Here is a 25,571-nt window from a genome sequence, read left to right as displayed (position 1 = left end):
TTTAAGAATGTTAAATATTGGCCCCCAATCTCTTCTGGCTTGTAGAGTTTCTGCTGAGAGGTCCACTGTTAGTCTGATGGGCTTCCCTTTGTAGGTGACCTGGCCTTTCTCTCGGGCTGCCCTTAACAGCTTTTCCTTCATTTTGCCCTCGGAGAATCTAATGATTGTGTGTCTTGGGGTTGATCTTCTCATGGAATATCTTAATGGTATTCTCTGTATTTCCTGAATTTGCATGTTGGCCTTTCTTGCTAGGTTGGGGAAGTTCTCCTGGATAACATCCTGAAGTGTGTTTTCCAGCTTGTTTCCATTCTCCCTATCACATTTTGGTACTCCAATCAATCATAGGTTTGGTCTTTTGATGAAGTCCCATATTTCTTGGAGGCTTTGTTCATTCCTTTTCTTTCTTTTTTTCTCTAGTCTTGTCTGCATGCCTTATTTCAGCATAATGGTCTTCAAATTCTGATATCCTTTCTTCCACTTGATCGATTTGGCTATTGATACTTGTGTATGCTTCACGAAGTTCTTGTGCAGTGTTTTTCAGTTCCATGAGGTCATGTATCTTCCTCTCTAAACTGGTTATGCTAGTTAGCAATTCCTCAAACCTTTTATCAAGTTTCTTAGCTTCTTTGCATTGGGTTAGAACATGCTCCTTTAGCTCATCATAGTTTTTATTGCTTATCTTCTGATACTTCTGTCAATTAGTTCATCTGATCCTCCATCCAGTTCTGTGCCCTTGTTGGAGAGACGTTGTGATCATTTGGAGGAGAAGAGGCACTCTGGTCTTTTGGGTTTTCAGCATTTTTTCGTTGATTCTTTCTCATCTTTGTGAGTTTATCTAGTTTCAGTCTTTGAGGCTGCTGATCCTTGGATGGGGTTTTTGTAGGGGCTTGTTGTTTTTGTTGATGATGATGCTGTTGTTGTTGCTTTCTGCTTGTTTTCCTTTCAGTGGTCAAGTCCCTCTTCTGTAGGGCTGCTGCAGTTTGCTGGGAGTTCACTTCAGGCCCTCCTCATCTGATTCGCTCCTGTGCCTGGATATGTCATCCAAGGAGGCTGGAGAACAGCAAAGATGGGTGCCTCTTCCTTCTTCTGGGACCTCTGACCTCAAGGGGCACCAACCTGATGCCAGTAGGATCACTCCTATATAGGGTGTCTGACAACCCCTGTTGGAGGGACTCACCCAGTTGGGTGGCATGGGAAACAGGACCTGTTAAACGTGTAAAAGGTATTTTAAAAGCTTAGCTTTTTTTTTTTTTCGAGAAAATAACTCTGATAGCACTACAGAGGTTGGACTGAAGTAAACCATCTACTGTGAGCAAACCATTTAGGAGTCTATAGCAAAACATAAAGAAGAATTAATGAGAGCATGTACTTGGAGTTGAGTCATGAGTACATGGGAGTCAAGTCATGAGTACATTTGTTGTAGCTGAAAACAAATGAGACACCAGAGAAAGCAAGAGGAGCAAGGGAAGAAAAAAAATCAGAAAAAATATAAGAAGCAAGGGAAGGAAGACCAAGAGTCCCTCTTGGGAAACATCAGCATTTAAGAATGGAAGAGGAAAAATGAGAGAAGAAATCGTTGGGTAACTAAAAGAGAAACCCAGAGTGTGGTGATCTAGCATCCAAGTGTTTCAAAAAAGTAGGAAGTGGACGAGCATCAAATGCTGCAGAAATAAAATTAGGTAAAGCAATGAAGAAACATCAATTCCTCTGTTTCTCTGTTACAACGTTTTAAAGTCTGGATTGTGCCTGTTTGAAACATGTTGAAATGAGCTCCTTAACTGAGTTAAGAAGTAAGAGGTGGGCAAGGCTAAGACCCAGAGTTAAAGCTGGAGCATACACTAACAAAAGAAAGATGGTGGACAGGAATGATGAAGACTAAGAGTGAGTGTATGACCGAGCACATGGCTTTATGTGAAGTCAGAAGGCTGTATAATGTAAAGCAGTTAGCAAGGAAATAAAATATAAAGAGAAGGGAAGAAGAAAGTCCCAGTATTATCGTTTATCTACAACAATGCAGAAATATCTTTCCAGATACCTCAGCCATTGCCTCCATTTGGCTCCTGATCCAACCATGAAAACAAGCCGATTCTTGGTGGCTCTCAGAGACTATGCTTGGAAAATCCAGTTGCTTGTTCAATGAGTACAAAAAAATCTACTTAATGGAAATATTTATTGACCACCTGCCGCGTGTCTGGCATTGGTACCAGGAAGCTAGGCTGTGTTGGTGGGCAAGACAGATGCCATGAGCTCTTCCTTCATGGAGCTTATGGTGTAGTGAGGAAGATGTACATTCACCAAAGACTTATACAAATATTTCGCTAAGGCAGCAGTAAGTGCCATGAGGGAGAAGTGAAGGGATCTATTAGAGTGTTCAGCAAGGGAACTTCACCCAGCGAGGGAGCCAACACCAGGAGAATCCCAGTGAGATCTGAATCCGTACACTTTCTGGAGATAGAGACTTTGTCTTCTCACTCAAAATCTAAAATCTGTAGCCTGGGGAGCCATCTCTTCTTCCTCAGCTTTATTCCAAGCAGTCTCTGCCAGTCTTATCATTAACAACTTTTCTTCCCCCCATCTCTCAGCTGGTTTATTTATTTCACTATTTACTATTTACACTATTTCCATTTGATTCTCTACCTTCTAAGTGGTTCCTCAAATAAGGCAAGGTTCTCTATCTTTCATTAGCCTTTTAAACCCTAGTTTCATCTGTTCCAACTATGTTCAAAATTATCTCTGGGGGAAAAGATGGAGAAATTGGCCTCTTTTTCTACAATCTGCTAAAAACCTTTTTTGTCAGCAAAGCCACTTGTAAATTGCCAAAAAGGTGATGAATTAGTTAGAAATCATTAACATTTAATATAAAGTAGCTCTCACTCTCACCTTGAATTTCAAAGGTGAGTGTGGGTGATAGACTACAGCTCTGACACAAAATTGCGGCTCTAGATTGGGAGTAGTACAGTTCTGATCTAGGAGAAAGGCCTAACCAAGGAATGGCAAATAAGAGACAGGAATGGTGCCACTCCTAACCCCTTGCTCACAGCAGATATCGGTAATCCATTTCCACAGTCTCTCTCACAGGCCCAGACACACCTCAGGAGCCTTCTCATGCAGCATCTGTCAGCCCCGGAATGAAACCTTGTTCCTACTGCGGCAACATATCGTCAGTCCTCTGCTAGTCTAACCACCACCACTGTCCTCTTCACTGCAGGATTGGAGATTAGCAACTGGAAAAAACAGCCAGCTTCTTGGGGATGTACCTTGCAAATCCAACAAAGTACACCCCAACCAACATGTCAGCTACAGCCAGCATCCCAAAGAGCGGGCTCCCTTCACCAGTACACATATGTGCACCTCTCAGGTATGTGCACGCTGAGAGAACATGTGAGCACAGCTGAAAAGAGCAATGCGGGAACCATCTCAAATACCCAAGTCACAGCAGGCACCGATGGGCCTGCCTCTCTTGCTCAAGGCATGTGCCGGTGGTCTGTCCTAGTCCTGGGAATATCCAGAAAACTGATGGTGAACCTGGTCAGAAATACCAGGGAAATGGTAGAAATAAATGAATGACTTTATTTCTTGGCATTGGCTCCAGTTGAGACACCGTGAGAACATGCAATCAAGCTAACAAGTTGGGCAAATTGACAGGAGACGCACAAGTGTGAGTCCCAGATGTAAAAGCTGCGATTCTGAGGCTCGCCAATCATAAAAGCCCCTGAGTCAAAAAGTTAAAAGCTCAAAAGATATAAGGATAGTGGTCTTCAATGTTTTTCTTTAAATATTACCCTTTACATTGAAGAAATATAATATGGACAACCACTAAAAAAGAAAGGATTTCTGTCATACAGTAGAGAAGTTTCTCAATTTATTTTTTCATGTGATTTATGACAAACGTGTGATCTCACAAGAGCATAGTTCTGATGGTAAAATATGTCATAAATTACAGGAACAGAGAGTTCCCTAATTCATACTCAGAAGGAAGTCCACTTTCATGAAGTAAAGTATAGGACTGTTAGACCAGATGACCTGGAATGATTTGTTTTAATTTAATAAAAGTAATGACATCTTTAATTTAATTTTCACATCTGCCTACCATTAATTAAAAGAGCCTGAATCTAAGAATGTAGTATCCAACACACTGATGATTATTCATTCCAATGATGAGAGAAGAACATGCGAAGTTATCATCTGAAATATAAACAGTATTTTTTTAAAAAAACACCAGTATTTGACAGCCCTAAATATAACTTCCACAGTATTACATCAGAAATCCTTGGTGAGCAATACCAGAAAATAAAAGTCAGAAAAAAAACAGATGAAGGCCGGGTGCAGTGGCTCGCACCTGTAATCCCAGCCCTTTGGGAGGCCGAGGCAGGCAGATCGCCTGAGCTCAGGAGTTCGAGACCACCCTGGGTAACATGGTGAAACCCCGTCTCTACTAAAATACAAAAAGTTAGCTGCACATGGTGGCGCATGCCCGTAGTCCCAGCTACTTGGGAGGCTGAGGCACGAGAATCACTTGAGCCCGGGAGGCAGAGGTTGCAGTGACCTGAGATCACACCACTGCACTCCAGCTTGGGCTACAGCGTGAGACTCTGTCTCAAACAAACAACCAGATGAAAATAAGAGAGTGATGAGAATCTTTGCGTGCATGAAAAAAAAAGTTATAATACAAAAATATTTAGTGGAGCTCAGAAGCAAACTTTTGCTTCCTCCAGGGGATTCTACAGCTGCTGTGGCATATGGTGAACACCTCCCAAAGTCAGGGTCCAGAGGGCCCTGGTTTTCTTTCCCCTGATTGCCCCATGCCTATGAATTAGTAGTTTCTTCATAAGCCACACAGACATTATTTTTGTGTAGATTTGTTCTCCTTTTGACTAAATCCAGACAAAAGTTAACAGGACTTTTTAGTATCATTAAGGTGGGGAGAGACGAATGAAAGGACAAAAAATCTGCAACTTGAAAAATCAAAGCATCAAGATTTTTCAAAAATTAAATACCATAGCTATAATACTTGAAGACTACCATCCATGAAGGCACTCAATTTTTCCTCAAAAGGTAATCTTGGTACTAACAGAAAACCAATGAGAGACAGCCTATTCAAATTAGCTCTCTTAAAATGCCATGCAATTGTCAAAATCCATCCATTATTTTTCAAGTAAATAAAAAAATGTATTCACTGACTGATTTTCAAAAAAATCAACGTTCCTTCCTAGCCCTGGCCTGAATCACTGATTCTCAATTTTTTCTCAAGCCACCCAGAATGAGATAGAAATGAGGCATTCCCACTCACAAGGGATCTAAAATAGAGTAAGGGTTTGCCTAGATGGGTGAAATCTATATGGGTGGTCCCAATGCAGAGCAGCCCTTTGACCTTCCGGTCATGTATCTGGATAGCTAACTTCTCTGGTCTCACCTTCTCACTCCCTGTCAGGTTCGGCTGACACAGTTCATTCATACTTTCTGTGCATTCTGTGCCCCTGGCCTGGAACTTCTTCCCACCTTCCCTGTCTGGCAATCTCCTGCTCATCCATTCTTTGGGATCTGGATCCACTCTCCCTCCTCTGTCCTAAATCCCTCCCTCCTCTGTAAAGCCTCTCTGAATGCCAAAAGGATGACTTCCTCCTCTTTTCAAATTTTCCACAAAGATAGCTAAAATCTCCCTTGTATCATGTTCCAGGTCCTCCAAATGTTTTAAGGTAGCTCATCCTCATGTCAACTCTAAATCTCTCAGCAAATTTAATTTGTGCTCTTGTCCTGTCCACAGTAGAATGAACTCCTCAGTAAGGCTCAGGCATTCATTATACCCTCCTAGTTAATCAAAGTTCTTATTATGTCTGGGCTCTGGCTTCTTTTATCTAGACATAACAGGTCCACTTGCTCTAACTCTTTTTCCAAGAGAAGCTCCTTCCAAAATCTGTGTGGTCCTCCAACCCACAGTAGCAGCATCACCTGAAAACTTGTTAGATATGCAAATTCTTGAGCCCCAACCCAGGCTTACTAAATTAGAAAGTCAGGGTGGAGCCCAGTGATCTGTGCTCCAACAGCCCTCCAGGTGATTCTGATGCAACTAAATCTTGAGAACCACTGATTTAATTTCTCTTCAAGCTATTCCAAGGTACACATTATTCAGAAAAATGCCAACTAGGGCAGGCAGGGAGGGCAAGTAACGATGCCCTTCCCACATACTCTGGCTTCTGCGAGACCCCTCTGGGTTGTATTCACTGCCTCCACTGTAGCACAGGGAGGGTTCAGCCTGCGGTTCACTATGGCTCTCTGACATCTTTGTAGAAGGCCAGCCCTCCTTCATTTTGCCTTTGCAGATTTAGAGAGATTTTTCCTCCCCAAGTGAGTTTCTTTATATTTAATCCCATTTGAATTTTCTGTTTATATGCATTCACTTTTCCAACTTGCCTAGTACATTCTGCATTTTATTCCGTTTTCCAAGACACTTGCCACCCCACTTATTTTAATATCAATGACACATTTAATTAGAAGATGATTTATTCCAGAAACTAAAACATTATTAAGGATATACCACATAACACACAGAGGATACCTGGGGATCAGTGGCACAGAAAATCAAGAAAGCCTTTACAGTGTGCTATTATTTCAATCTATTTTTGGTGAATATATTAAACACCCTGGCAGTGTCAACCAATAAAAACAAACCAAGAGAGCAAGCCTGTGAGAGCCAGCAGGACGTAGAAAGCTTCTCAGACACTGCATCCTGTGCTCCATTTGTCATTCTGTGTGGGATGGACATCCAGTCCTCCTCCTCTGGAAAATGCACAGCCACAGGCTCATATGAGCTGTTCCTTTGCTCTTCTTTCTTGCAGATTCTCCATGATCTCAGCCTATTTACACCTGCCTCACAGCTCAAAAAGGGCAAGAAAGTGATTATGTAAACTCAGACGGAGAGAAACTCAAGCTCCTTTAGGCAGTCTACTAACAATATGGTGAATAAATAGAAAATATGATCATATAAACAGGATACAGTACTGAGAGGAGTAAGTTTGGGGGTAGTACAGATAACCAAAATTATACCAAGCAAAGAACAATCTGTAGGCAACTGCATCTGAGATGTGTCCCCAAACTGCACTAAAATCATAACATTATTTTTGGATAATCTTCTAGCCACCTGAGAGTACCATGTTTTCTTTCAAACATGATATTTTTAATAGGGAACTGCAGACAATAATTCTTAAACCAGAAAAATATTTGAAATTTTATATTAGGGAAAAGAAACACATTAATAGATCATGATGATCTACACTATGGCTGATCAGCTTGAATGTGTAGCTCACCGTGATCTATCAGTTTGAACATACCTCATTTGTTCCCACACTTCCCAGCTCTCTGCTGTTTCGCTGACCTGTAACTGCTCATCTCCAATGATCATGGAGTTGAGAGGCAGCGGGGCATAGTGGAAGGAGTGCTGGCTCTTGAGTCAGACTTACATGGATTCAAAGCTTACTTATACCATCTGTGTAATCCCAAGTAAGTCATTTCATGTTTTTAAGTCTCTGTTTCCTCTTCTGTAATGATATCACCAATATCTAAAAAGGAGGACTATTGCCAGGATTTTAAATAATATATACAAAAACAGGTAGGAAGCATCCAGTAAACATTACTCATATATTTGGCCTTTCAAAAATTAAGATAATGTAATAAAACATCTGCCTTTATAGAAGCATCTAAGTTTCCCTTTCCCTCCAGGAAGGAAAGGAAAGAAACTTTTTCTTCTGCTTTTAATTATTCCCCAACTCCCTGCATTTTCTTTTGGTAAATTATTCGAATTTTTGTGTCCAGTTATGTTTTAATACTTAAATGTCTATTTCTTTTGCCAATAGTTATGCAATACAAGTATATATGATTTTTACACTTAAGTCAGTGTCCAAAACAACATAATTAAGTCAAATTAAGTAACATATTCCTAATGTTGCCTATTTAGCATATATTAAATTTTTATATTGAACCCCAGAGCTGTTTCATAAAGTAGTTTAAATCTCTGCTTTGTCTTTTCTTATTTCATAAATATATTTTAAGCATAAAATTTCTAAAGATTAATACACCAAAAACATTAAACTAAGAATCCCAATGACATAGTGCTATATTTCATAGTTTATCTGAAAGAATTACAGTTTTAGAGATGGAAGGTCACAGAAGTGGTACTTCCAAAGTCCTGTTTTTCTAAGGAAAGACGTTATGAAGGCGAGAGGTTAGTATCTGGGCTGATTTTGACATGTACAGAAGGCTATTTTATCTGAGCTTGCAAATGATTCTAGAATTAACAGATACACATTTACACTGGCAATTGGAATGAAACCTATGGGCTCCATTGAGATGCCACTGCTTATATAATCTTCTTGATCCTTGACAAGTAAGAAATTTGAAGAATTTGTATTGGTTTTTCTGAACTGTTTGGTTGAACTCTAGAGGTAAGCAGGACCCCAATGTCCTAAAAGAAATGATTATTTACTTTGGAAGAAAAATATCTTTCTTAGATTCTTAGACATCTTAGATTCCTTTTGACTCTCCTTTTGACTGTATGGACATGGAACAAGTTCTTAAAATAATTATTTTATTTTCATCTCAAATTTCTTCTCTTGCATAGCTTAATGCATAAGCCCTATCTTGTTCTAGTGACTCTTAAGCAAGAATGCAGCCTAGTACTTTTTTCTTTACTGTGTTGTGTCTGAGGAAGAAATATTTAAATTGGTGTCTTTTCCAGTTCCTTGATGGTTCCTTACCACACCCAGGGCCAATAAAATATTGATGCAATGGTAAAACTGAAGACAATCTAATGATTCAGTAATTCTAAACTGTAAAAAGCTTTTGCCAAGTAACAGTATTTAGAAGGACAACTCAATACGTTATAGGGGGTAGATTGACATGCAAATATCCATCACACTTTATTAAGCAAATTAAAAATAGATTTAATCTTTAATATGTGTCCCTACAGTATAAAATTTACTGGATTCAATTGTTGATTATGTGCTCAGCAGTTTGGCTAATTACCTTTGGCAGATGCTTGATGCATATTAATTTGGGATCCCATGTCAATTGTAACTGTCTGTGGTTTGTAATCTAGCCTCTACTTCGCATAGCTGAGCAACAATGCGGGTGTTCACTTGAAATGTAACTGCAGGCAATTCTGTAGGAGGCACAAAGTGGTTTCCTGGGAAGATCCCTGCGTTATGGGGTGGGAGCCTGGATTCTAATGTTCAGCAGCCACGTAGGCTGGTTATTTACTTCACATAATCCTGCCAGGCACATCGCTACATAGGAATGCCATGTGAGTAGGAGCGCCATTATTAATTATTACCACAGGGGACCAGAAGGAGAAGTAGCTCCTTAAGCACATTTCTAGAGTAGCCCCTAACAATTGTTTGAAGGAAAAATATTAATTTGATAAAAACACTTTAGGGAATTAAAAAGCATGATGATCCTAAATGTTAGCGAGAATGTGAAGCAACTGGAATTCTCATACATTGCTGGTGGGAACATAAAATGGTACAACCACTTTGGAAATCAGTTTGAGAGGTTCTAAGAAAGTTAAACATGCATTTACAGTATGATCCAATAGTTCCACTCCTAGGTATTTACATTAGAGAAACAAAAACACAAGTAGACAGACAGCCTTGTTCATAAATGTTTATATAACACCTTTATCCATCATAGCCCCAGACTGGAAACAACTCAAATACCCACCAACAGATGAATTCATAAACAATATACCATATTTGTATATGATATGGAAGGGAATACTATCCAGCAATTAAAAAAAACTGAACTACCAAGGCATGCAACAAAATGAATGAATCTCAAAAACAGTATGCCAAGCAAAAGTAGCCAGATACAAAAAGAGTACATACTGTATGATTCCATTTCTGGACTCAGACAAATGAATCCAGAGTGACAGAAATCAGGGTAGTGGCTGTCTAGGGCAGGGAGTTGAGTGGAAATTGATGACAAAGGAGAGGAGGGAACATTGTGGAATGATAAGAAGTTTCTATATCTTGATTGTGGTGGTGGCTTCACATGTGTACACATTTGACAAAACTCATCAAACTCTATGTTTAAAACGGGTTTTTTTTATTATGTGTAAATTATATCTCAATAAAGTTGAATGAAAAAATAAACACACACACACTGGGAAAGCAGTGACAAATATGAAGTTGAAACTCCCCAGGCTGGCTCTTAGGTGCTAACAAGGTGGTAGACCTTCTCAGATTGGTGCCTGTTTTGGGGGTAGCTCTCCCTCCCACCAGAGTTGAGGTCCTGACCTAATTCTACTCACAGGCTGATTCCATTTTACAAAAGCCTTGCTACACCTCTGTGAGAATGAAGATGGATATGAAAGCATTTACAAACCAAAAAGTGCTATGTCCAATCAACAAAGGTGGCTAATGCTGAGGTTCCTTGTCTACCTGCTTGGGGTCCTGGCCTGCCCTTATGGCAGCTTTCCAGGAGAAAAAAAAAAATGATGGAGAGACATCCCTCCTGGGCCTCCAAGTAGACCTAGAACCTGCAAGCATTCCCCTTCCCTCTCTCCTTTCTCTCCTCAGCTGAGCTCCTCTCACCTCTCAGAGCAACAGTCCTTTGACAACCTGTAGAGGAATCATGAATAAATGGATATAAAGACAACCTTCCTTAACACACACACAATTTTTAAAATTAAATTAATTCTTCCTTGTGGCATCATAACTAAGAGCTCGGGTCCCAGGGTCAGACTTCATGTGTCCAGAGACCAGCTCCTCTGCACTTGCTGGCTGAACCTATAAAATCCTTTAGCTTCTCTGTGCCTCAGCTTCCCTGTTTGTGAGAGAGGGGTGGAAATAGTACCCACACCACAGGCTGATAGGAAAACTAGTCAATGTCCTTAATACAGTGGCCGGCCCAGAGTAAGAAAGTAACGACTGAGAACTAGAAATCTTATGGGATATTTTTGTTCTGACTCCCCGTCTTCTTTCTGAATTTTCCTTAGGATATCAGACAGCCTTTTATCAACTCCACAGAAACCCATCCAGACTCTAGAGTCTGTAAGAGGAGGAAGTTCCCACACACACTCAGCCTACATTGGAACTTTTCTAAAAATACCAGTTACATAGGATAAAATGGTGGGGTACAGCCACACCTTTAAGTTTTAGTTTCCCAATCTGAGTTGATGGTGTTATATTTTATCTATACTTACTTGAGAAGCCTGTCAAGTGTGCTGTAATTGTATGAATAGACAGAAAGGTCCAGCCACATGCCAGGGTCTAGAAATGTAGAAAACTGGGTGCTCTAACAAGCCAAGTGGGGAATTAATAATATATTTAGAATTACTAATAAAATGCCTGTCAAGCAAGTGGCAATATGTGCTCTACAAAAAAAAAAAAAAATGCCTGCCTGCTGTGTAGGGTGTGCACTCTTCCTGAGAAGTATATATTCTTGGAAATAAAATGATTCACCCCCAGATGAAACTTCTGTTCCCTGGCATTTTCCCCCTAATTTTTCATTCATTTGTGTATTTTTTTTACATCCCCTCATGTAGCTCCACCAACCCTCCCAGACGTCAGTGGGTCAAGCAGCCTCCCAAGGCAACCTTCTGCACCTGGCTCACAGCCAAGCATCCATGTCTCAAAGTCCCGTCCGGCAGGCTTCCTCTTCTTCCTCCTCATCCTCCTCTTCTTCAGCTTTAAGCGTGGGCCAGTTAGTCAGCAGTAAGTATCCTTTCTGGCTCGGTTTAAATCATGGTGGCCTTCTTGTTGCCTATTTGCAATGTCTTCCTTCTTGTCTCTCTCTCACTCTCTCTTGCTCTCTCTTTCTCTCAACCCTGCACAGGAATTTCCTGGCACTGCTAGGTCAATATTGAGATGAAGTCCGCCCCAGGACCAGATGGTTCCTTAGGGAAGCAGGTCCCCAAAGCACACTCCCTGAATTAGTGGCTATCAAGGACCGGGTTCCATCTTAAGTGGTTGCTGATGTGCTGAGTCAGTCCTGCCACTTCAGAAGGTAGCAACTGATCAGCTTTCAGGGCATGAGCCACATAGCTCACAACTGAAATAACCAACAACAGACACTCAGCTGGCAGGTCAAGCTGCTTTTCTGTGTGTTTGAAGTCCCCTGCCGTTCTATTTGTAGGTGTCAGAGGAAATAAAAGAGAGCATGCCTGTGGGCGGGTGGGTGTGTGCGTACAATAAGCCACCTCAAGTGGCATGTGGGGGAAGCAGCATGGGCCGGAATCAGATGAGAAATCTCTGAACAACCATTCATAAAATAGGATAAACCTGCAAGTCTGTCTCCCTAAATAGCCTATATATATGTATATATAGTTTTTAGAATGGTATTTGGCCCTAGGGATAGATAGTATATTTATCACATGCAAATAACAGCATGTTAAGATGGATGGGACAATGGTCTGATTTAATGTCAGTCACCTTTAATGCAGTTTTTACTTATATATAAAACTATGGAACATGTGCATAGATTGCAATTCACCAGGGACCAAAAATCCAGTAGCTATGGATGCCTGCATAGGCATCTGTGCCATAAAATGAGGACACGTGAGGATCTGTGTTTGGTCAAGTGTCATGAATGACCTGTTACATCAGGAACAGTAGGATCCTCACATATCATGGGGCAATTCTTAAAACAAAATGGATGGTTGCCATGACCTCCCCGACAAGTAATCCTCCTCAAAAAAGAAAAATAATTACATACATATATGTCTATATTCAATTATACTGATAATTAAGGCAAGAAAGATGCTTGTGGGTAGGGAAGAAAATGGAATGAGGCATTATGGAAAGATGTTAAAATGCCCAGGTAGGCCGGGCACAGTGGCTCATGCCTGTAATCCCAGCACTTTGGGAGGCCAAGGCGGGCAGATCACCTGAGGTCAGGAGTTCGAGACCAGCCTGACCAATATGATGAAAGCCAGTTTCTACTAAAATACAAAAATTAGCCGGGCATGGTGGCATGTGCCTGTAATCCCAGCTACTCAGGACGCTGAGACAGAAGAACCGCTTGAACCTGGGAGGCGGAGGTTGCAGTGAGCCGAGATCGCACCACTGCACTCCAGCCTGGGCAACAACAGCGAAACTCCATCTCAAAAAAAGAAAAAATGCCCAGGCACTTCACCAGACTAGCCTGGATGCTGTTGATCTTAAAGATGGGTCAACACCAGAGTTTCAGGATACATATGCATTTTCCATCAACTGTATTTTAGGTTGTTTAGATATACAACCCTCTCCAGAAACTCTAGTCTGACTTGCATAAAGTTAAGGATAAAGTGAATTTAATTATAGCCAGATTTCCCCTAATTAAAAAAAAAAAAACTTTTCCTAGGGAAGAGTAAAACTTTGTTACAATTCAATATTCTGTATAAGTTTCTGCAAAATACTCCATTTTTAAATGGCAGCAAGGTCATAAATTTAGGATAAACTGTTAAGCTTTGGTCCTGAAAGAAAAGGAACCAAAGTTAAGCATCTTACAGAGAAGAAATAAGTTAAATATGAAAAAGAAGTACGAACAACCTCCTACTAATACAGTGTTTCGCACAAGGTAAATAGTTAATATGTGTAAGATGGACAGAAAGATGAATGAGTGGATGGGCAGACAGCAGACAGTCAGATGGATAGAACTGGGTTCTCTCTAGTCACTTGTCACAGCTGGGCAGTGAAGGATTAGCCTTTTTCGGAAATCACTAACAGAGATACTTTAATGGGCCAGATGGAACTTTCATTGCACAGTAGCCAGTGGGACATATAAGTTCTAGGTTTATGACGAGTGAACCATATTACATATCCTTGGTATGAAATATATAGACCTGGGAAAGAGAGACTCTTTTACCATATGCAATTGAAGCCGGAAACTTCAAACCCACATGCAGAAACTGAATGACACCATGCTAGCTCCACAGTTTTCTCTGCAGGCCAGCAGAGTCTAACAGTACCACTAGGGGTCGCACTTTGCCCTAACCCCTTGCTGGACGTAGAGTTGCCACAAATTTTGAGCATGTTGTTTAGTTAAATCCCTTCTGTCTCAAAACCAACTACAGAATGAATAGTACATGAATCATATCACTCTGGTTCCATAATTTGCTATGATGGCTCACAGAACTCAGAGAAATACATCTACTGGTTTACTATAAAGGATATGATAAAGAATACAGATGAACAGCTAAATGAAGAGGTACACAGGGCAAGGTCTGGAAGGATTCCAAATGCAGGAATTTCTGTCCCTATAGAGTTGGAGTGCACCACTCTCTCGGAATGTGGATGTTTTCACCAACTTGGAAGCTCTCCGAATTCCATACCTTAGTGATTTTTGTGGCAGCTGCATCATGTAGACATGATTGATTATTAACTCAATCTCCAGCCCCTCTTCTCTCCCTAAAGAATGGAGGTGGGGCTAAAAGCTTCAAGCTTCTAATCATGGCTTTGTCTTTCTGATGACCAGCCACTACCATGAAGCTATCCAGGAGCCCCTAAGAGTCACCTCATTAGAACAAAAGATGCTCCTATCATCCAGGACATTCCAAAGGATTTAGGAACTCTGTGTCAGGAAGTGGGGTCAAAGACTAAATATTAGAACAGAAGATGCTCCTAGCACCCCTATTTGTTAGGAAATTATAAAAGTCTTATGAGCTCTGTGCCAGGAACCAAGGATGAAGACCAGGGATATATATATATATCTTATTACATCACAATATCACCAAAACTTTGGTCAAAACCATGGCCAATGACTCCTCCATGTCGTTGTCAAAGACTGTCATCCTAGTGTTGGCTAACCTGCCATATGCCAGATGAACTAGAGTAGGTGGATCATACAAAAGTCTTGCCCACTACAAGCAAGAGAATGCTGGGTTAATACCTTAGTAATGATACAAGATGTTCATATGCAAAGAACAGCACGTCTGGGCTCAGAATTACCAAAGATGCATACTTATTAGAAAATCTGCACAATACTTATTTATAGCACCTACACACCTTGCCTTGTGTTAAATCTTGCTCAGTCTCCATAATCATCAGAGGTGGATATAGTTCTTATAATCAGGGTTTTTAGAAAGAAGAAAAGTCAAACAAGTACTTGACAAATGTCCCAATTAGGTTTAAGATTTGCAGTGCACTGCTTAGAAATAGGTAGATTTAGGGTTCTGATTACTTGCTGGATTTTTTTCCAGTATACATTTTCTAAACACCTAAGCTTGATCCTTAGACACCAAATGACTTATAGTTAGTTCCAGAGAAAAAAACAAAACTATAAAGTGAACTTAAAGTTGCATGCTGATGGCATATAGCACAGTGAAACCCCTGATTCACAATCCATGCCATTTTCTACATCCCAAAGAGGTCACCATATTGCAAAAATCCTGTTCTCCCAAATTGCATTGCAGACTCCCAGATGGCTTCCTATTTCTCAGAAATATGTGGTAAATATGCCCATTATTTGCTGTGAGAATAGCACTAAAAAGCAGACAGCTATTTACTAAGATAGTTAATTAATTCATACCTTTGGAAGCTTCTTTAAAGGTGTATATTACTCTCATAACAATCCCACAAATCAGGAATCATAGAAAGATGATGTTGATGCATGGTGACTATTCAACCCATTTAGCAGCACCTTACATTGATGCCCGGGCTAAGAGTGGGAAGGAGCTAAATTTAAACAACAAACAAACAGCAAAATAAAGCAAAACTCTGATGCATCCTGAGCATTCAATTCAGTATGTACCCAGTGACCACGCAACCAGATTCTACAAAGCAGGTTTGTTTTCACACAGTTTGCATTTAGCACCCATGAAAATCTTTTTTACTTTCAGTCCATGCATCCCAGGCTTGATTTTGGAAACATCATCATTATATTTATGAGTCACTGCCAATTTTCAATGCCATGTTAGCCTAAGTCCCCAGGCCAGTTAATTCCTCTATAAGTTGATCAAGTGTCGGACTCAGGGTGGACCCTGGCCATCATTGCTATTACTTTCTGGCCCTGTCTTTAATATATCAGGCTCATATAATCTGGAGCAAGCTTCTATAAAAGATGTCATTTCCTCCACCCTCCACAGAAACCCAAGATTGAGTTTCCCTAGAGCTGGTTAAAAGTGCTGGATTCACCTTGTAAGAGATCTGAGGACTTTACCTGAAGTTCCCATCAAGGTGGCCTTCAGATTCATCCTTAAAATGAACCCAACCTCCCCAGAGCCAGGAGAATAGATGACAGAAAGCCAGATTGACCTATCCCAGGACAGAATGTGAAATTCTGAGCTGAGGGAGCATTCCAGGGAGGACTCTATTTATCACAGTCACCTCTTATTTCTCCTTTTCAAGCCAAAAAGTATATATTCCTTAAGGAAGGGAAACTATTCTCCCAGGGAAACAACCTCAAGAGTTTAGGACAGAAACTTCGGGATTAAAAAAAGAGCATTAGTCTTTTGATGAATTCAAAACATCTTACATACAGCATCTAATGAATTCTCCCAAAGTGTGAAGACAAGTCCCACATGTAGTAATCAGGGTAAAGCTAATGTTTATCTAGAAGTGGACCCCATTTTGAACGGGAAGACTTTTATAGTCTTAGAACCCATGGAGCAAAACGGTAACAATAATATTTTGCCATCTGAGTTTTATGGATAAGAACACTAACATAAAGAAATCTGAGTGTTCACCTCTGGCAATCAACAAATTTTGCAGAGAGATGCTACTTTGTCCAATAGACCATCACCCTGTTTAAATTTCATAAGAATTTCTATTTTATCACGGAGCTAAGTAGAACCAGGAGAAAATACAAGAGTGGAAACTGTCAGAGGAAGAAGAAGGAATTCAATTTCCTGGTGGAATAACTCTTTCTTGGGGGCCTCATGGAAGATACTGGGCTCAGCAGCCCAGGCTTCCATCCCTCTGAGCTTTAAAGTGAAAGTTTGATAATCCACACAACACCATCAATGCACACAGGCTAAAAGTTCACAGCTTCCTTTTCAACTCTGGTTATTGTCAGTGATCTGACAAAAAGCAGCCTGCATGATCACACATACAGATTTAGTTGATAGTCTCAAGGAACTAGTAAGGACACGTAAACAATAGAGACAGCAGAGTAAGGGAAGAAAGATGAGAGGACACATTTACATAAAATGTCATCCCAAGTCATTGGGCTGCCCAATCCTGTGCCACTGTCTGGTGGCAACATAGGCCTTGGTAGACCATGGAAACCCTTCCAGATTAAAGACCTGCCCCTCACATACTGGTTAATCCAACTGAATCTAGCTGATCTAGAGATGGGGCTAATAAAGGCAAAAATTTTACTTTCCCAGCCCGCTGATTCCCAGATCTTGGCCACTTGCCATAACTAGTGACAGTCGGGTAAGGAAAGGGCCAGGGTGGGATGCCTGCTCCGGAGCCCCTCCTCAACAGACCTGTCTGGCCCATCAGTCCTATACAGGTGAGAGAGCAAGTTTTCTATGCAGTGAAGCCTGCTGAATAATGGTAAAGGATCAGTAAAGACAATGGCACACAGAGGGCGCCACACTCAGACTTGGTCAAGCCAGGGCCAAAAGGAGGATTTCTTTCTGTAGTTGTTAGCAGATCCCCTGCATCAGAATCGCTTGTGTTACTTGTTAAAAATGCACATCCCTGGGCCCAAAGCGGTAACTCTTATACCTGCCAAATTAAGAAAATCACAGTCCTAAAAGTGATATTGTTACATGGAACGTCTCTGGCTTTCCATTTTTTCAGTTTCAAACCTCCATGCTCACACCCTTGCAAGACTGCCAAACCCTTCTTCCCTCTCTCAGAGAGGCCAGACCCCTCTCTCACTATACCATTCTGTACTCTCTGCTCTAAACCAGAGTTTCTCAGCTATTGTTTTATTATCACCCCACTCCCCCTGCAAGGAGCATTTTTAGGTGTTTTGTTTTGTTTTGTTTTGTTTTTATCTTAATTGCCCTCCTTCCTCCCCACCCCACGCCCCCCATAACATTTGAATACCACAGATATATTGCACATCTGCTCTGTTAATGTACTATGGCCCTTTGGGGGACCACACCATTGTACTAAGACTTTTCCTGCCTCCCCCTCAGAACCAATATCAGCCTCATTGGAAACGCATGCTTTAAACGCAGGGTCACAAAACGGGCTGAGCAGGCAGCAGGTTGGAGGCTGGGTGGTGTGAACATGAGGAGGAGCTGAAAGAGCAGCCAGAATCAGTTCCAGCCCATTGGACATTACCAAGTGCAAATGTACATCCGGGGCAGCCAAATCTTCTAACATTTCAGAAGAATTTGGGAAATGAAGATTTTCCTTTAGAAATAAATGTTTACATGTTAGCAAGTAATTTTTTTTTATGTAAACACTAGGAAAGCTGGGTTTTATTTGCGCACTGCTCATTTGCAACTTTTGCTCTAGGGATTTTTTTCACGGGGAAAGAAAAAAAGGGCTCGAGACTGCGACTGCCGAAGTGAGCTCCCACAATCCTTAGCGAGCCCGGAAGCAGCTCCAGGCTGATGTGCTCGTGGGGTTTGGAATCCAGAGCGCAGCCTCCGCTAGGGACAACCCGAACAAATCTCATTAGCCAAGGGTTGCCTGCCTTCTAGGAGTAGTTTTGGGAGAAAAAAACAGGATTTCCATTCATCTTAACAGTCAAACCAGTTTTCTAGTCACTGCCCACCCCTGCCCCGCCCGTGCTCATAGATTCTCAATGTGCTACACTGAAATATTCACTACTCCTAGCACGAACTCCTGCTTCACCCTACCAACCTTACAGGTCCCCACGGTGCCCTGCTCTTCCCTGCATTTCTGCCTGTGTGCACGCTGTCACCACTGACCAGACTATATGGCTCCTTCATTCTCTGAAAGCTGCCCATTGGGAAGACCTAGATGAATCCTCCCTCCTCTCCTCTCTCCTGTCTCTGCACACCCGGTGTGGATGTCATATCATTAGTTCTTGATGATACTCTGCCTGATACTTTTCTCTAATTGTTTCTTCTGCATTAACGTTGGATGCCAACCCCCTATAAACTGTAAACTCCATAGAGGCTGGAACTGTTTCTGATATTGCCCCTCCCTCCACTCCAGACTCCCAGAAGTTATTTTTCAAAAATACTTAAGACTGATTGCAGTAGTTGTACCACTTTCCAATCTTTCTACAACAAAATTATGAGTAATGACATTCTACAGGACTTTTGTTGTTGTTGTTTTAATGTGAAGATAAAAGACAATCTATACCTGTTTTGCTGATTCTGTTGACAGAGTCCATTTTCCTTAGGCTGGAGAAGATTCCTCCCCAGTAATGAGAAAATCTGTACATGAAGCTCCAAGCTGCCCACAGATATTAACATCTTTATTTAAAAGTCCTTGAAAATGAGCCTTTGGCATGCAAATGTTCTGGTTTTGTGGGTTTTGTTTTGTTTTGTTTTGTTTCACGACAACTAGAGTTTCCATAGTTCTCAGCCCAGAAGAGTAATATAGTCTGCCACAGTCCTTGGACAAGTACTCAAATTTACTGAAATTGATGGGCTATTGTGCAGAAAAGGGAAGAGAAAAACTTTTCACCTAAGTCCGAGGAATGAGGTGAAGAACAATAGAGTGAGCTCACAGGGAGAATGGCTTCACTACAGGCAGGATTGAGTAGCAGTTTGAAATCTTCCACCATCCCCAACCCGTGCTGTCTCCAGCTTGGTGTACGCTTTCATTTATCCAGGGATCAGTAGCCAGGGGGGGAAAAGTTTCATTCTCCAGCTGTTGTGTCATTTCCCTTGATAAGTCCTAAATTGATCGCGTTATCCGGCACCAAAGGAGCTTTCCTGTGGTAGGCATTTTTTATTATGTGCCCTTTCAGGGGACAAAGGTGTCTGTGTCAGTAAACTGCTATGGGGGGGAAAAAGACAATATCATTCTCGCAGTTTCATAAGCATGCCCTTCTGAGGGACTAATGTGAACGTAAGAAATTAGGCAACATTATCATCTGTTAGCCTAGCTGTTAGCCTGGCTGCTTTGGCGATCAGATGAAAGAAAAATACAAAATACTATTTTCTTCAAGAGCAATTTTTAGCATTAAATATACTAATTAAAACATTTCAAATGGAAACCTTTCCCTTTTTATATTTTTGCACAATATTTGAACATATTTGTGGGCAAAATGGAGTCGCATCCCCATAGCAAGTGCCTCCCAGTGCTGGCTGTTATTTGTTAAGCCCTAAGGAACATGCTCTGGTATTGGGGAAGTGGCAGTGTGAACAAGCTGTGGTTTTATCTGGGACAGAAACATCTTGAAGGATGATTTGTGGAGGTGTAATGAGTTGAGGATGGAGTCTTGGGTGTCTCACCTGGGAGACAAAGAGAACATTCTCTGAGGTTGGTTTCCTCACTGCTCTGCTGTTAAAGAGAGCCACTTTCTTATAAACCGTAATAAACAGATATTGCTCGGCTGTGTGTTGACGTATTGATCCTATTTTTAAAAACATCTCCACAGATCCTCAAACGGCAGCGGGTGAGGTGGATGGGGTTAATCTGGAGGAGATCCGAGAATTTGCCAAAGCTTTTAAAATCCGGCGCCTGTCCCTTGGCCTGACCCAGACTCAGGTGGGACAGGCTCTCAGTGCTACAGAGGGCCCCGCGTACAGCCAGTCGGCCATCTGCAGGTAACCCGCGCCTGCATGCTGTCACCTCTTCTAGCAGACCTGGGCCTCATTTGTTCTTGCGGTTCAGCTTTTCTTCGTCGGGTGGGCAAAGCTGGAGGGGCAGAGAGTGGGAATAAAGTTTGGGGGCAGCTTTATGTTGGGATTGGTGATCTTGATGCAAACGACGCTGCTGAAGCATATTTGGGGGTCCTGGCTTGATAACTCCTGTCAACTCACAAAGAACTTCCAAGGCAGTCTCATTGGAAATACACTACCCTGGGGTCAGGGGCCTTCCTGCTGGGCCCACACTCCTATGCAGCTGAGAACCACCGACTTTGTCTGCACATAGATATTCTGAGCAAATGTTGTAAAGCTGCCATTCCTAATTTGTGTTAACGCCTTCGCTATTTCTGCCCAGAGATGGCTATCAGGATTTTCCAAGAAAACACACATTTAAAAAAAAAATTAACTATCTTGTGACCTTGAAGGTTTTAACTTGCCTTCCCAGACACAGCTTTAAAGGCACATTTATAAGAAATAAAAAATAAAATAAAAAAAGCGGTGGCTGCTTTAAATGGCTCAGAAAAGGGTAGTGAGAATCTGGCCTAACCTTGCTCATCTCCCGCAAATTAAATAAATGAATAACAGAATCTGGCCTTGGTTGTGTTCAAGTTGATCTGGGTTAAGTGGTCAGAAGCAGGCCCCGTGCATGCATGTGTGTGTTGCACTAATCCCATGTTTATGCATGAGGTAACAAAGGCACTTTGGTAAGAGCTTTTTCCTCTTGGGCAATACCTTATGAGTCCTCCTCCATCAGGAAAAGCCAAGAAACCAACTCTAAACTTATTTAAGTGGATTTTATTCTTGGTGATCCATGAAATGCTGTCTTTTTATCTGCTCTTTATACTTCTAATGTATTCCCCAAAGGACGGAAGTGTACTTTTCCTGCAGTTTAAGACTAAGGTTATAAATAACATCAGTATGGGGTAGTAGCTTGCAGCTCACATTTTGCTCAATGATTTTCCATAAAACCCATTGATTGTTGTTAAATACAAAAAGCACCATAGGATCCTCTCACTTCTATGGCCTCCCCTACTGTTTTTTCTTATAAGATACCTCCCTGTAGAAAATAACCTTTATTCAGTCTGTACAAGGATACTACTGCTGGGAAATTTGTTTCAAGGCTTGTATATGTTATTCCAAACAACATGTACAGAAGCATCAACACTAACAAACAGCATCCATGATATGAATACCATTGCTCCCTGTTGGGAAACGTTAATTTTGTTTCATCTTGACAGCCTTGGGATAAAGGCAGCCACAGGTTTTTAAGTTGTTGCCAATTTTCTATTGGTGGTAAATTCCTGTTTAGCTTATTTTTAGTCCTAAAACTAAAATTTCCTTTTATTGATATAAGTGCTGGCTAATGTTTAATTCATACACTTAGCACTTCTTGGGCATTCCCAATCAAGTATGTTGATTTCTAAAGTCTACCTCAGAGAGAGGTCAAAAAAGCTATGGCTGAAATGTGGAGACTTTGGGAATTCCTAGTATAATAGAACATGTCTGATGCCTTGACTTTTGGGCCTTTCTCTAGCTTCCAGTATTTCAGTGAGGTCATTTTAGGAGCTATCTACCAAGAAAAGAAAGAAAGACCGAGATCTTATATTGGAACAATTAAAGTGAATTCAAAGGGTGGTGAGGAACCTGCTTTGGAGCCTGCACACTCAGGCATCGCTTGTCCCTCATTAGCTGCAGTGACTCCTAGGAGCTGCTTTAAATCCCTCCTTATCAGAGGCACAGAGAAAAAAGCATTACCAATACACTGATCAGCCCTATCACAACCTCTGTCCCCTCGTGCCTTGACACTGTAAAGCCTGTTGTCACGCTATCAAATATTGAAGCTTTGGGGATTTTATGGCAAACGATGGCAAAATGTGGTATGTGGCAAATTAACACAACAATGAGAGCTTTTGAGGAGCTTGCCATAAAGGACAAGTTCATTAAATAACATTAATGATCAGTTCACTCTGTACTGAAAGCAAATGTACTCCTTCCCTCCTTGACCAGTACTGGAAGCTGGGTTTTTCAAAAATAAACAAATAACCCTTGAGTTCTACATGGAAGGGAATGCTATGGAAATTGAATTAAAATTTGATTCTGTTTGTGCTGCTTATCACATTATAAGAGATCTAAAATGTGCTGCCAAAAATAAGATTGTGGCACATAAAGAAAGCCTATCCTTTTCTGTCCTTTTACAAGCATCCTTACAAAACATATTCTGAGTAACATGGGCTCAGTTTAGCTCTATGAGAACAAACCATTGTAATAAAATACACTCTGTAGTCGGAAGTTTTTCAACAGCATGGGACACTGTAAAAGGGAGAGGAGAATTCTGTGTATCCAAAGCTGTCATACTGGAGAGTTGTGAATTTGGATTTAGAATAAACAAACAAATGAATAAAAGGAATTCCTACTTTTTTTGTACTTCATTGAGAGTGAGTGTGAGTTTGGTACCAGGGCAACTTCTTAAAACACTCTATGTAATTTTGTCCGAGACGCTTCATATTTTTTAAAGTCAATGTAGCAAAGAATTGCTGACGGCAGTTGATATATAGAAGACCTCATTTACAGAAAATGATATCATTCAAGTACCGTTTGCAGATATCACACATTAAACACAGCTTGGTGCCCTGGTGCAAAAGTACACCATTACGCCGGATGGTGTTTGGAAGGCAGGAGGAGGCCTTAGCACACCCAGAGGTGGGGTGTTTTATAGTAATTACAATGTGTCCAGCTGTTTGAGCCAGAACAGGAAAGTAGCAATGGGTTATGTTTTACCTGGAAAAAGGGCATGTTGTTAACTTACATATGGTGAAAATTGTTTGTTCCCAGAGAGAGAAAAAGAGAGAAGTCAAAATGAGACACAAAAGAGAGATAAAAAGAGAGCCATAAAAAAGTCCCAATGGCCATCAGTGACTATGATAATAGCAATAACATTTTTATAACCAAGTCAATGGGGGTAATTTAAAGAAAGCCAAATGGAAAACCTGTAAAGAATCATTTTAAATGAAATAATGTGACAACTGTCATCTTTGATGTCACTTCCTAGTGTTAATTGTTGCCTTCAGGAGTCTGAGGACTGGAGAAACGGAGCTGGTACTATTAAAATAAATGCTTAGATCTCAGAGTTTATAGGGAAAAGGTCTGTGAGTTGTTTGCGTGCCTATGATATGTTATGATAGCTCATGCATCCTGCTGTCTCTGCTTCTCCTCACCCCTGTCTGTGCACCTGTGTGGTTTGCATGGTCTGGCATGGAGCACGCTGGGAGGGTGGGCGCTGGCTTGGGCAGGGCTGGCTACCTTGCAGCTGGCTATTAACCTGCAGTGAATTCGCCCTGCCAGGCAGTCAGGCAGGCAGGCAGGAGGCCCACCCTGGCAGAGGACTCAGTGTAAGACTGTTCTTTCTCAATTTTCCCCCCCAGACACACCATCCTGAGAAGCCACTTTTTCCTACCACAGGAAGCCCAAGAGAACACTATAGCTAGCAGTCTGACAGCCAAACTGAACCCTGGCCTTTTGTATCCTGCCAGGTTTGAAAAGCTGGACATCACCCCTAAAAGTGCCCAGAAGATCAAGCCGGTGCTTGAGCGGTGGATGGCTGAGGCTGAGGCCCGCCATCGAGCAGGTATGCAGAACCTGACCGAGTTTATCGGGAGTGAACCATCCAAAAAGCGCAAGCGGCGCACCTCCTTCACACCCCAGGCCCTTGAGATCCTCAATGCCCACTTTGAGAAGAACACACATCCCTCTGGGCAGGAAATGACCGAAATTGCTGAGAAGCTGAACTATGACCGAGAAGTAGTTAGAGTTTGGTTCTGCAATAAGAGGCAAGCCCTGAAGAACACAATCAAACGCTTAAAACAGCACGAGCCGGCCACGGCAGTCCCTTTGGAGCCCTTAACAGACTCTCTGGAAGAAAACTCCTAAAGAGATGCCCACCCATAATCAGAAGCAAAATTCACAGAAACTAAACTCCACCCTTGGGACTCCACAACAACAAAATTTAATTTAATTTAAAAATAGCCCCAGTCATCATCACCCTTGTAAGTAAAAGACTAAGAAAACTACCAAGTGGACAGAATGGTTTCTACTTGTCCGTTGGTTTTCCAAAAAGGAAAAAAGAAAATTTTTTGAAAATTTTTAAACAAGGAATACACCACACTGAAGGTGTGTGTGGTCGGATAGTTCCCTTCCCCCACCTGTCTCCCCCAAAGCCACTTTTTTAATGGACTTAAAGCAAACCAAATAACCATGTACTTTTTTCTGTATATTATGAAAATGTGAACACATTTTAAGGAAAAAGAAAAAAAAAAAAACTAAACCAAAAACCAACAACGAAGGAACAAAAACTTTGACCTGTTCAAAGCGAATACAAGCCTGCCACCTGGAGGAAGGACTGCACCCCTTCAGGTACTAAGTGCTGATTCACTATGAAACCTATTAACCAAAGTCAGAAACATGGCATTGCAACGCGATCGTTCGTCTACGCTTCTCCGCGCGTAAAGTTGTGTTACAAATTTTTACATTTGTACTAACAGAACAATAGGAAGCCTGATTTCTCCCATCTTTCCCATCTATTGTCTCCACCCATGGGGTGGGCACCATTGTTGAAGCCATTCTGTGAGGCTCACTGTTGGGTTTTTTTTGTGGGGGTGGTGGGGAGGGTGGTCTTTTTTCTTTGTCTTTCTTTTTGACAGGAGGGCATCCTGGATCGTGTGCCAAAGCATTTGTTGCTTTTTTCTCACTATGACTTGTGGGTTTGAGAAAAGAAAATGGAGCTCGCATTTCTCTCTTTTCCTCCATTTCTCCATCTCCCTCGTGCGTGGCTCCCAGGGTCTGCTGGAAGGCCACAGAAGTGGGGAGGAGCAGTGTCTTTTCCACTCAGATCCTAGTGAAATGCAAGAGAGAC

The 25,571-nt window shown here is 41.4% G+C and overlaps 1 protein-coding gene across 1 annotated transcript in view; it reads left to right on the top strand.

Moving 5' to 3' along the window:
• Positions 1–25,131, top strand: part of LOC115830827 (POU domain, class 6, transcription factor 2-like) — a 51,303-nt gene extending 26,172 nt beyond the window's left edge. The window contains exons 5-8 of the mRNA XM_030795617.1: positions 3,209–3,358; positions 11,537–11,705; positions 20,452–20,620; positions 24,085–25,131. Of these exons, the coding sequence (XP_030651477.1) occupies positions 3,209–3,358; positions 11,537–11,705; positions 20,452–20,620; positions 24,085–24,589 (993 nt within the window). The 3' untranslated portion in view covers positions 24,590–25,131. The remainder of the gene's footprint in view (positions 1–3,208; positions 3,359–11,536; positions 11,706–20,451; positions 20,621–24,084) is intronic.
• Positions 25,132–25,571: the final 440 nt, after the last annotated feature.

The sequence above is a fragment of the Nomascus leucogenys genome, chromosome 17, assembly GCF_006542625.1.
Source record: "Nomascus leucogenys isolate Asia chromosome 17, Asia_NLE_v1, whole genome shotgun sequence".
NCBI classification, from domain to species: Eukaryota; Metazoa; Chordata; class Mammalia; order Primates; family Hylobatidae; genus Nomascus; species Nomascus leucogenys.
This window is presented reverse-complemented; position numbering and strand designations above follow the sequence as displayed.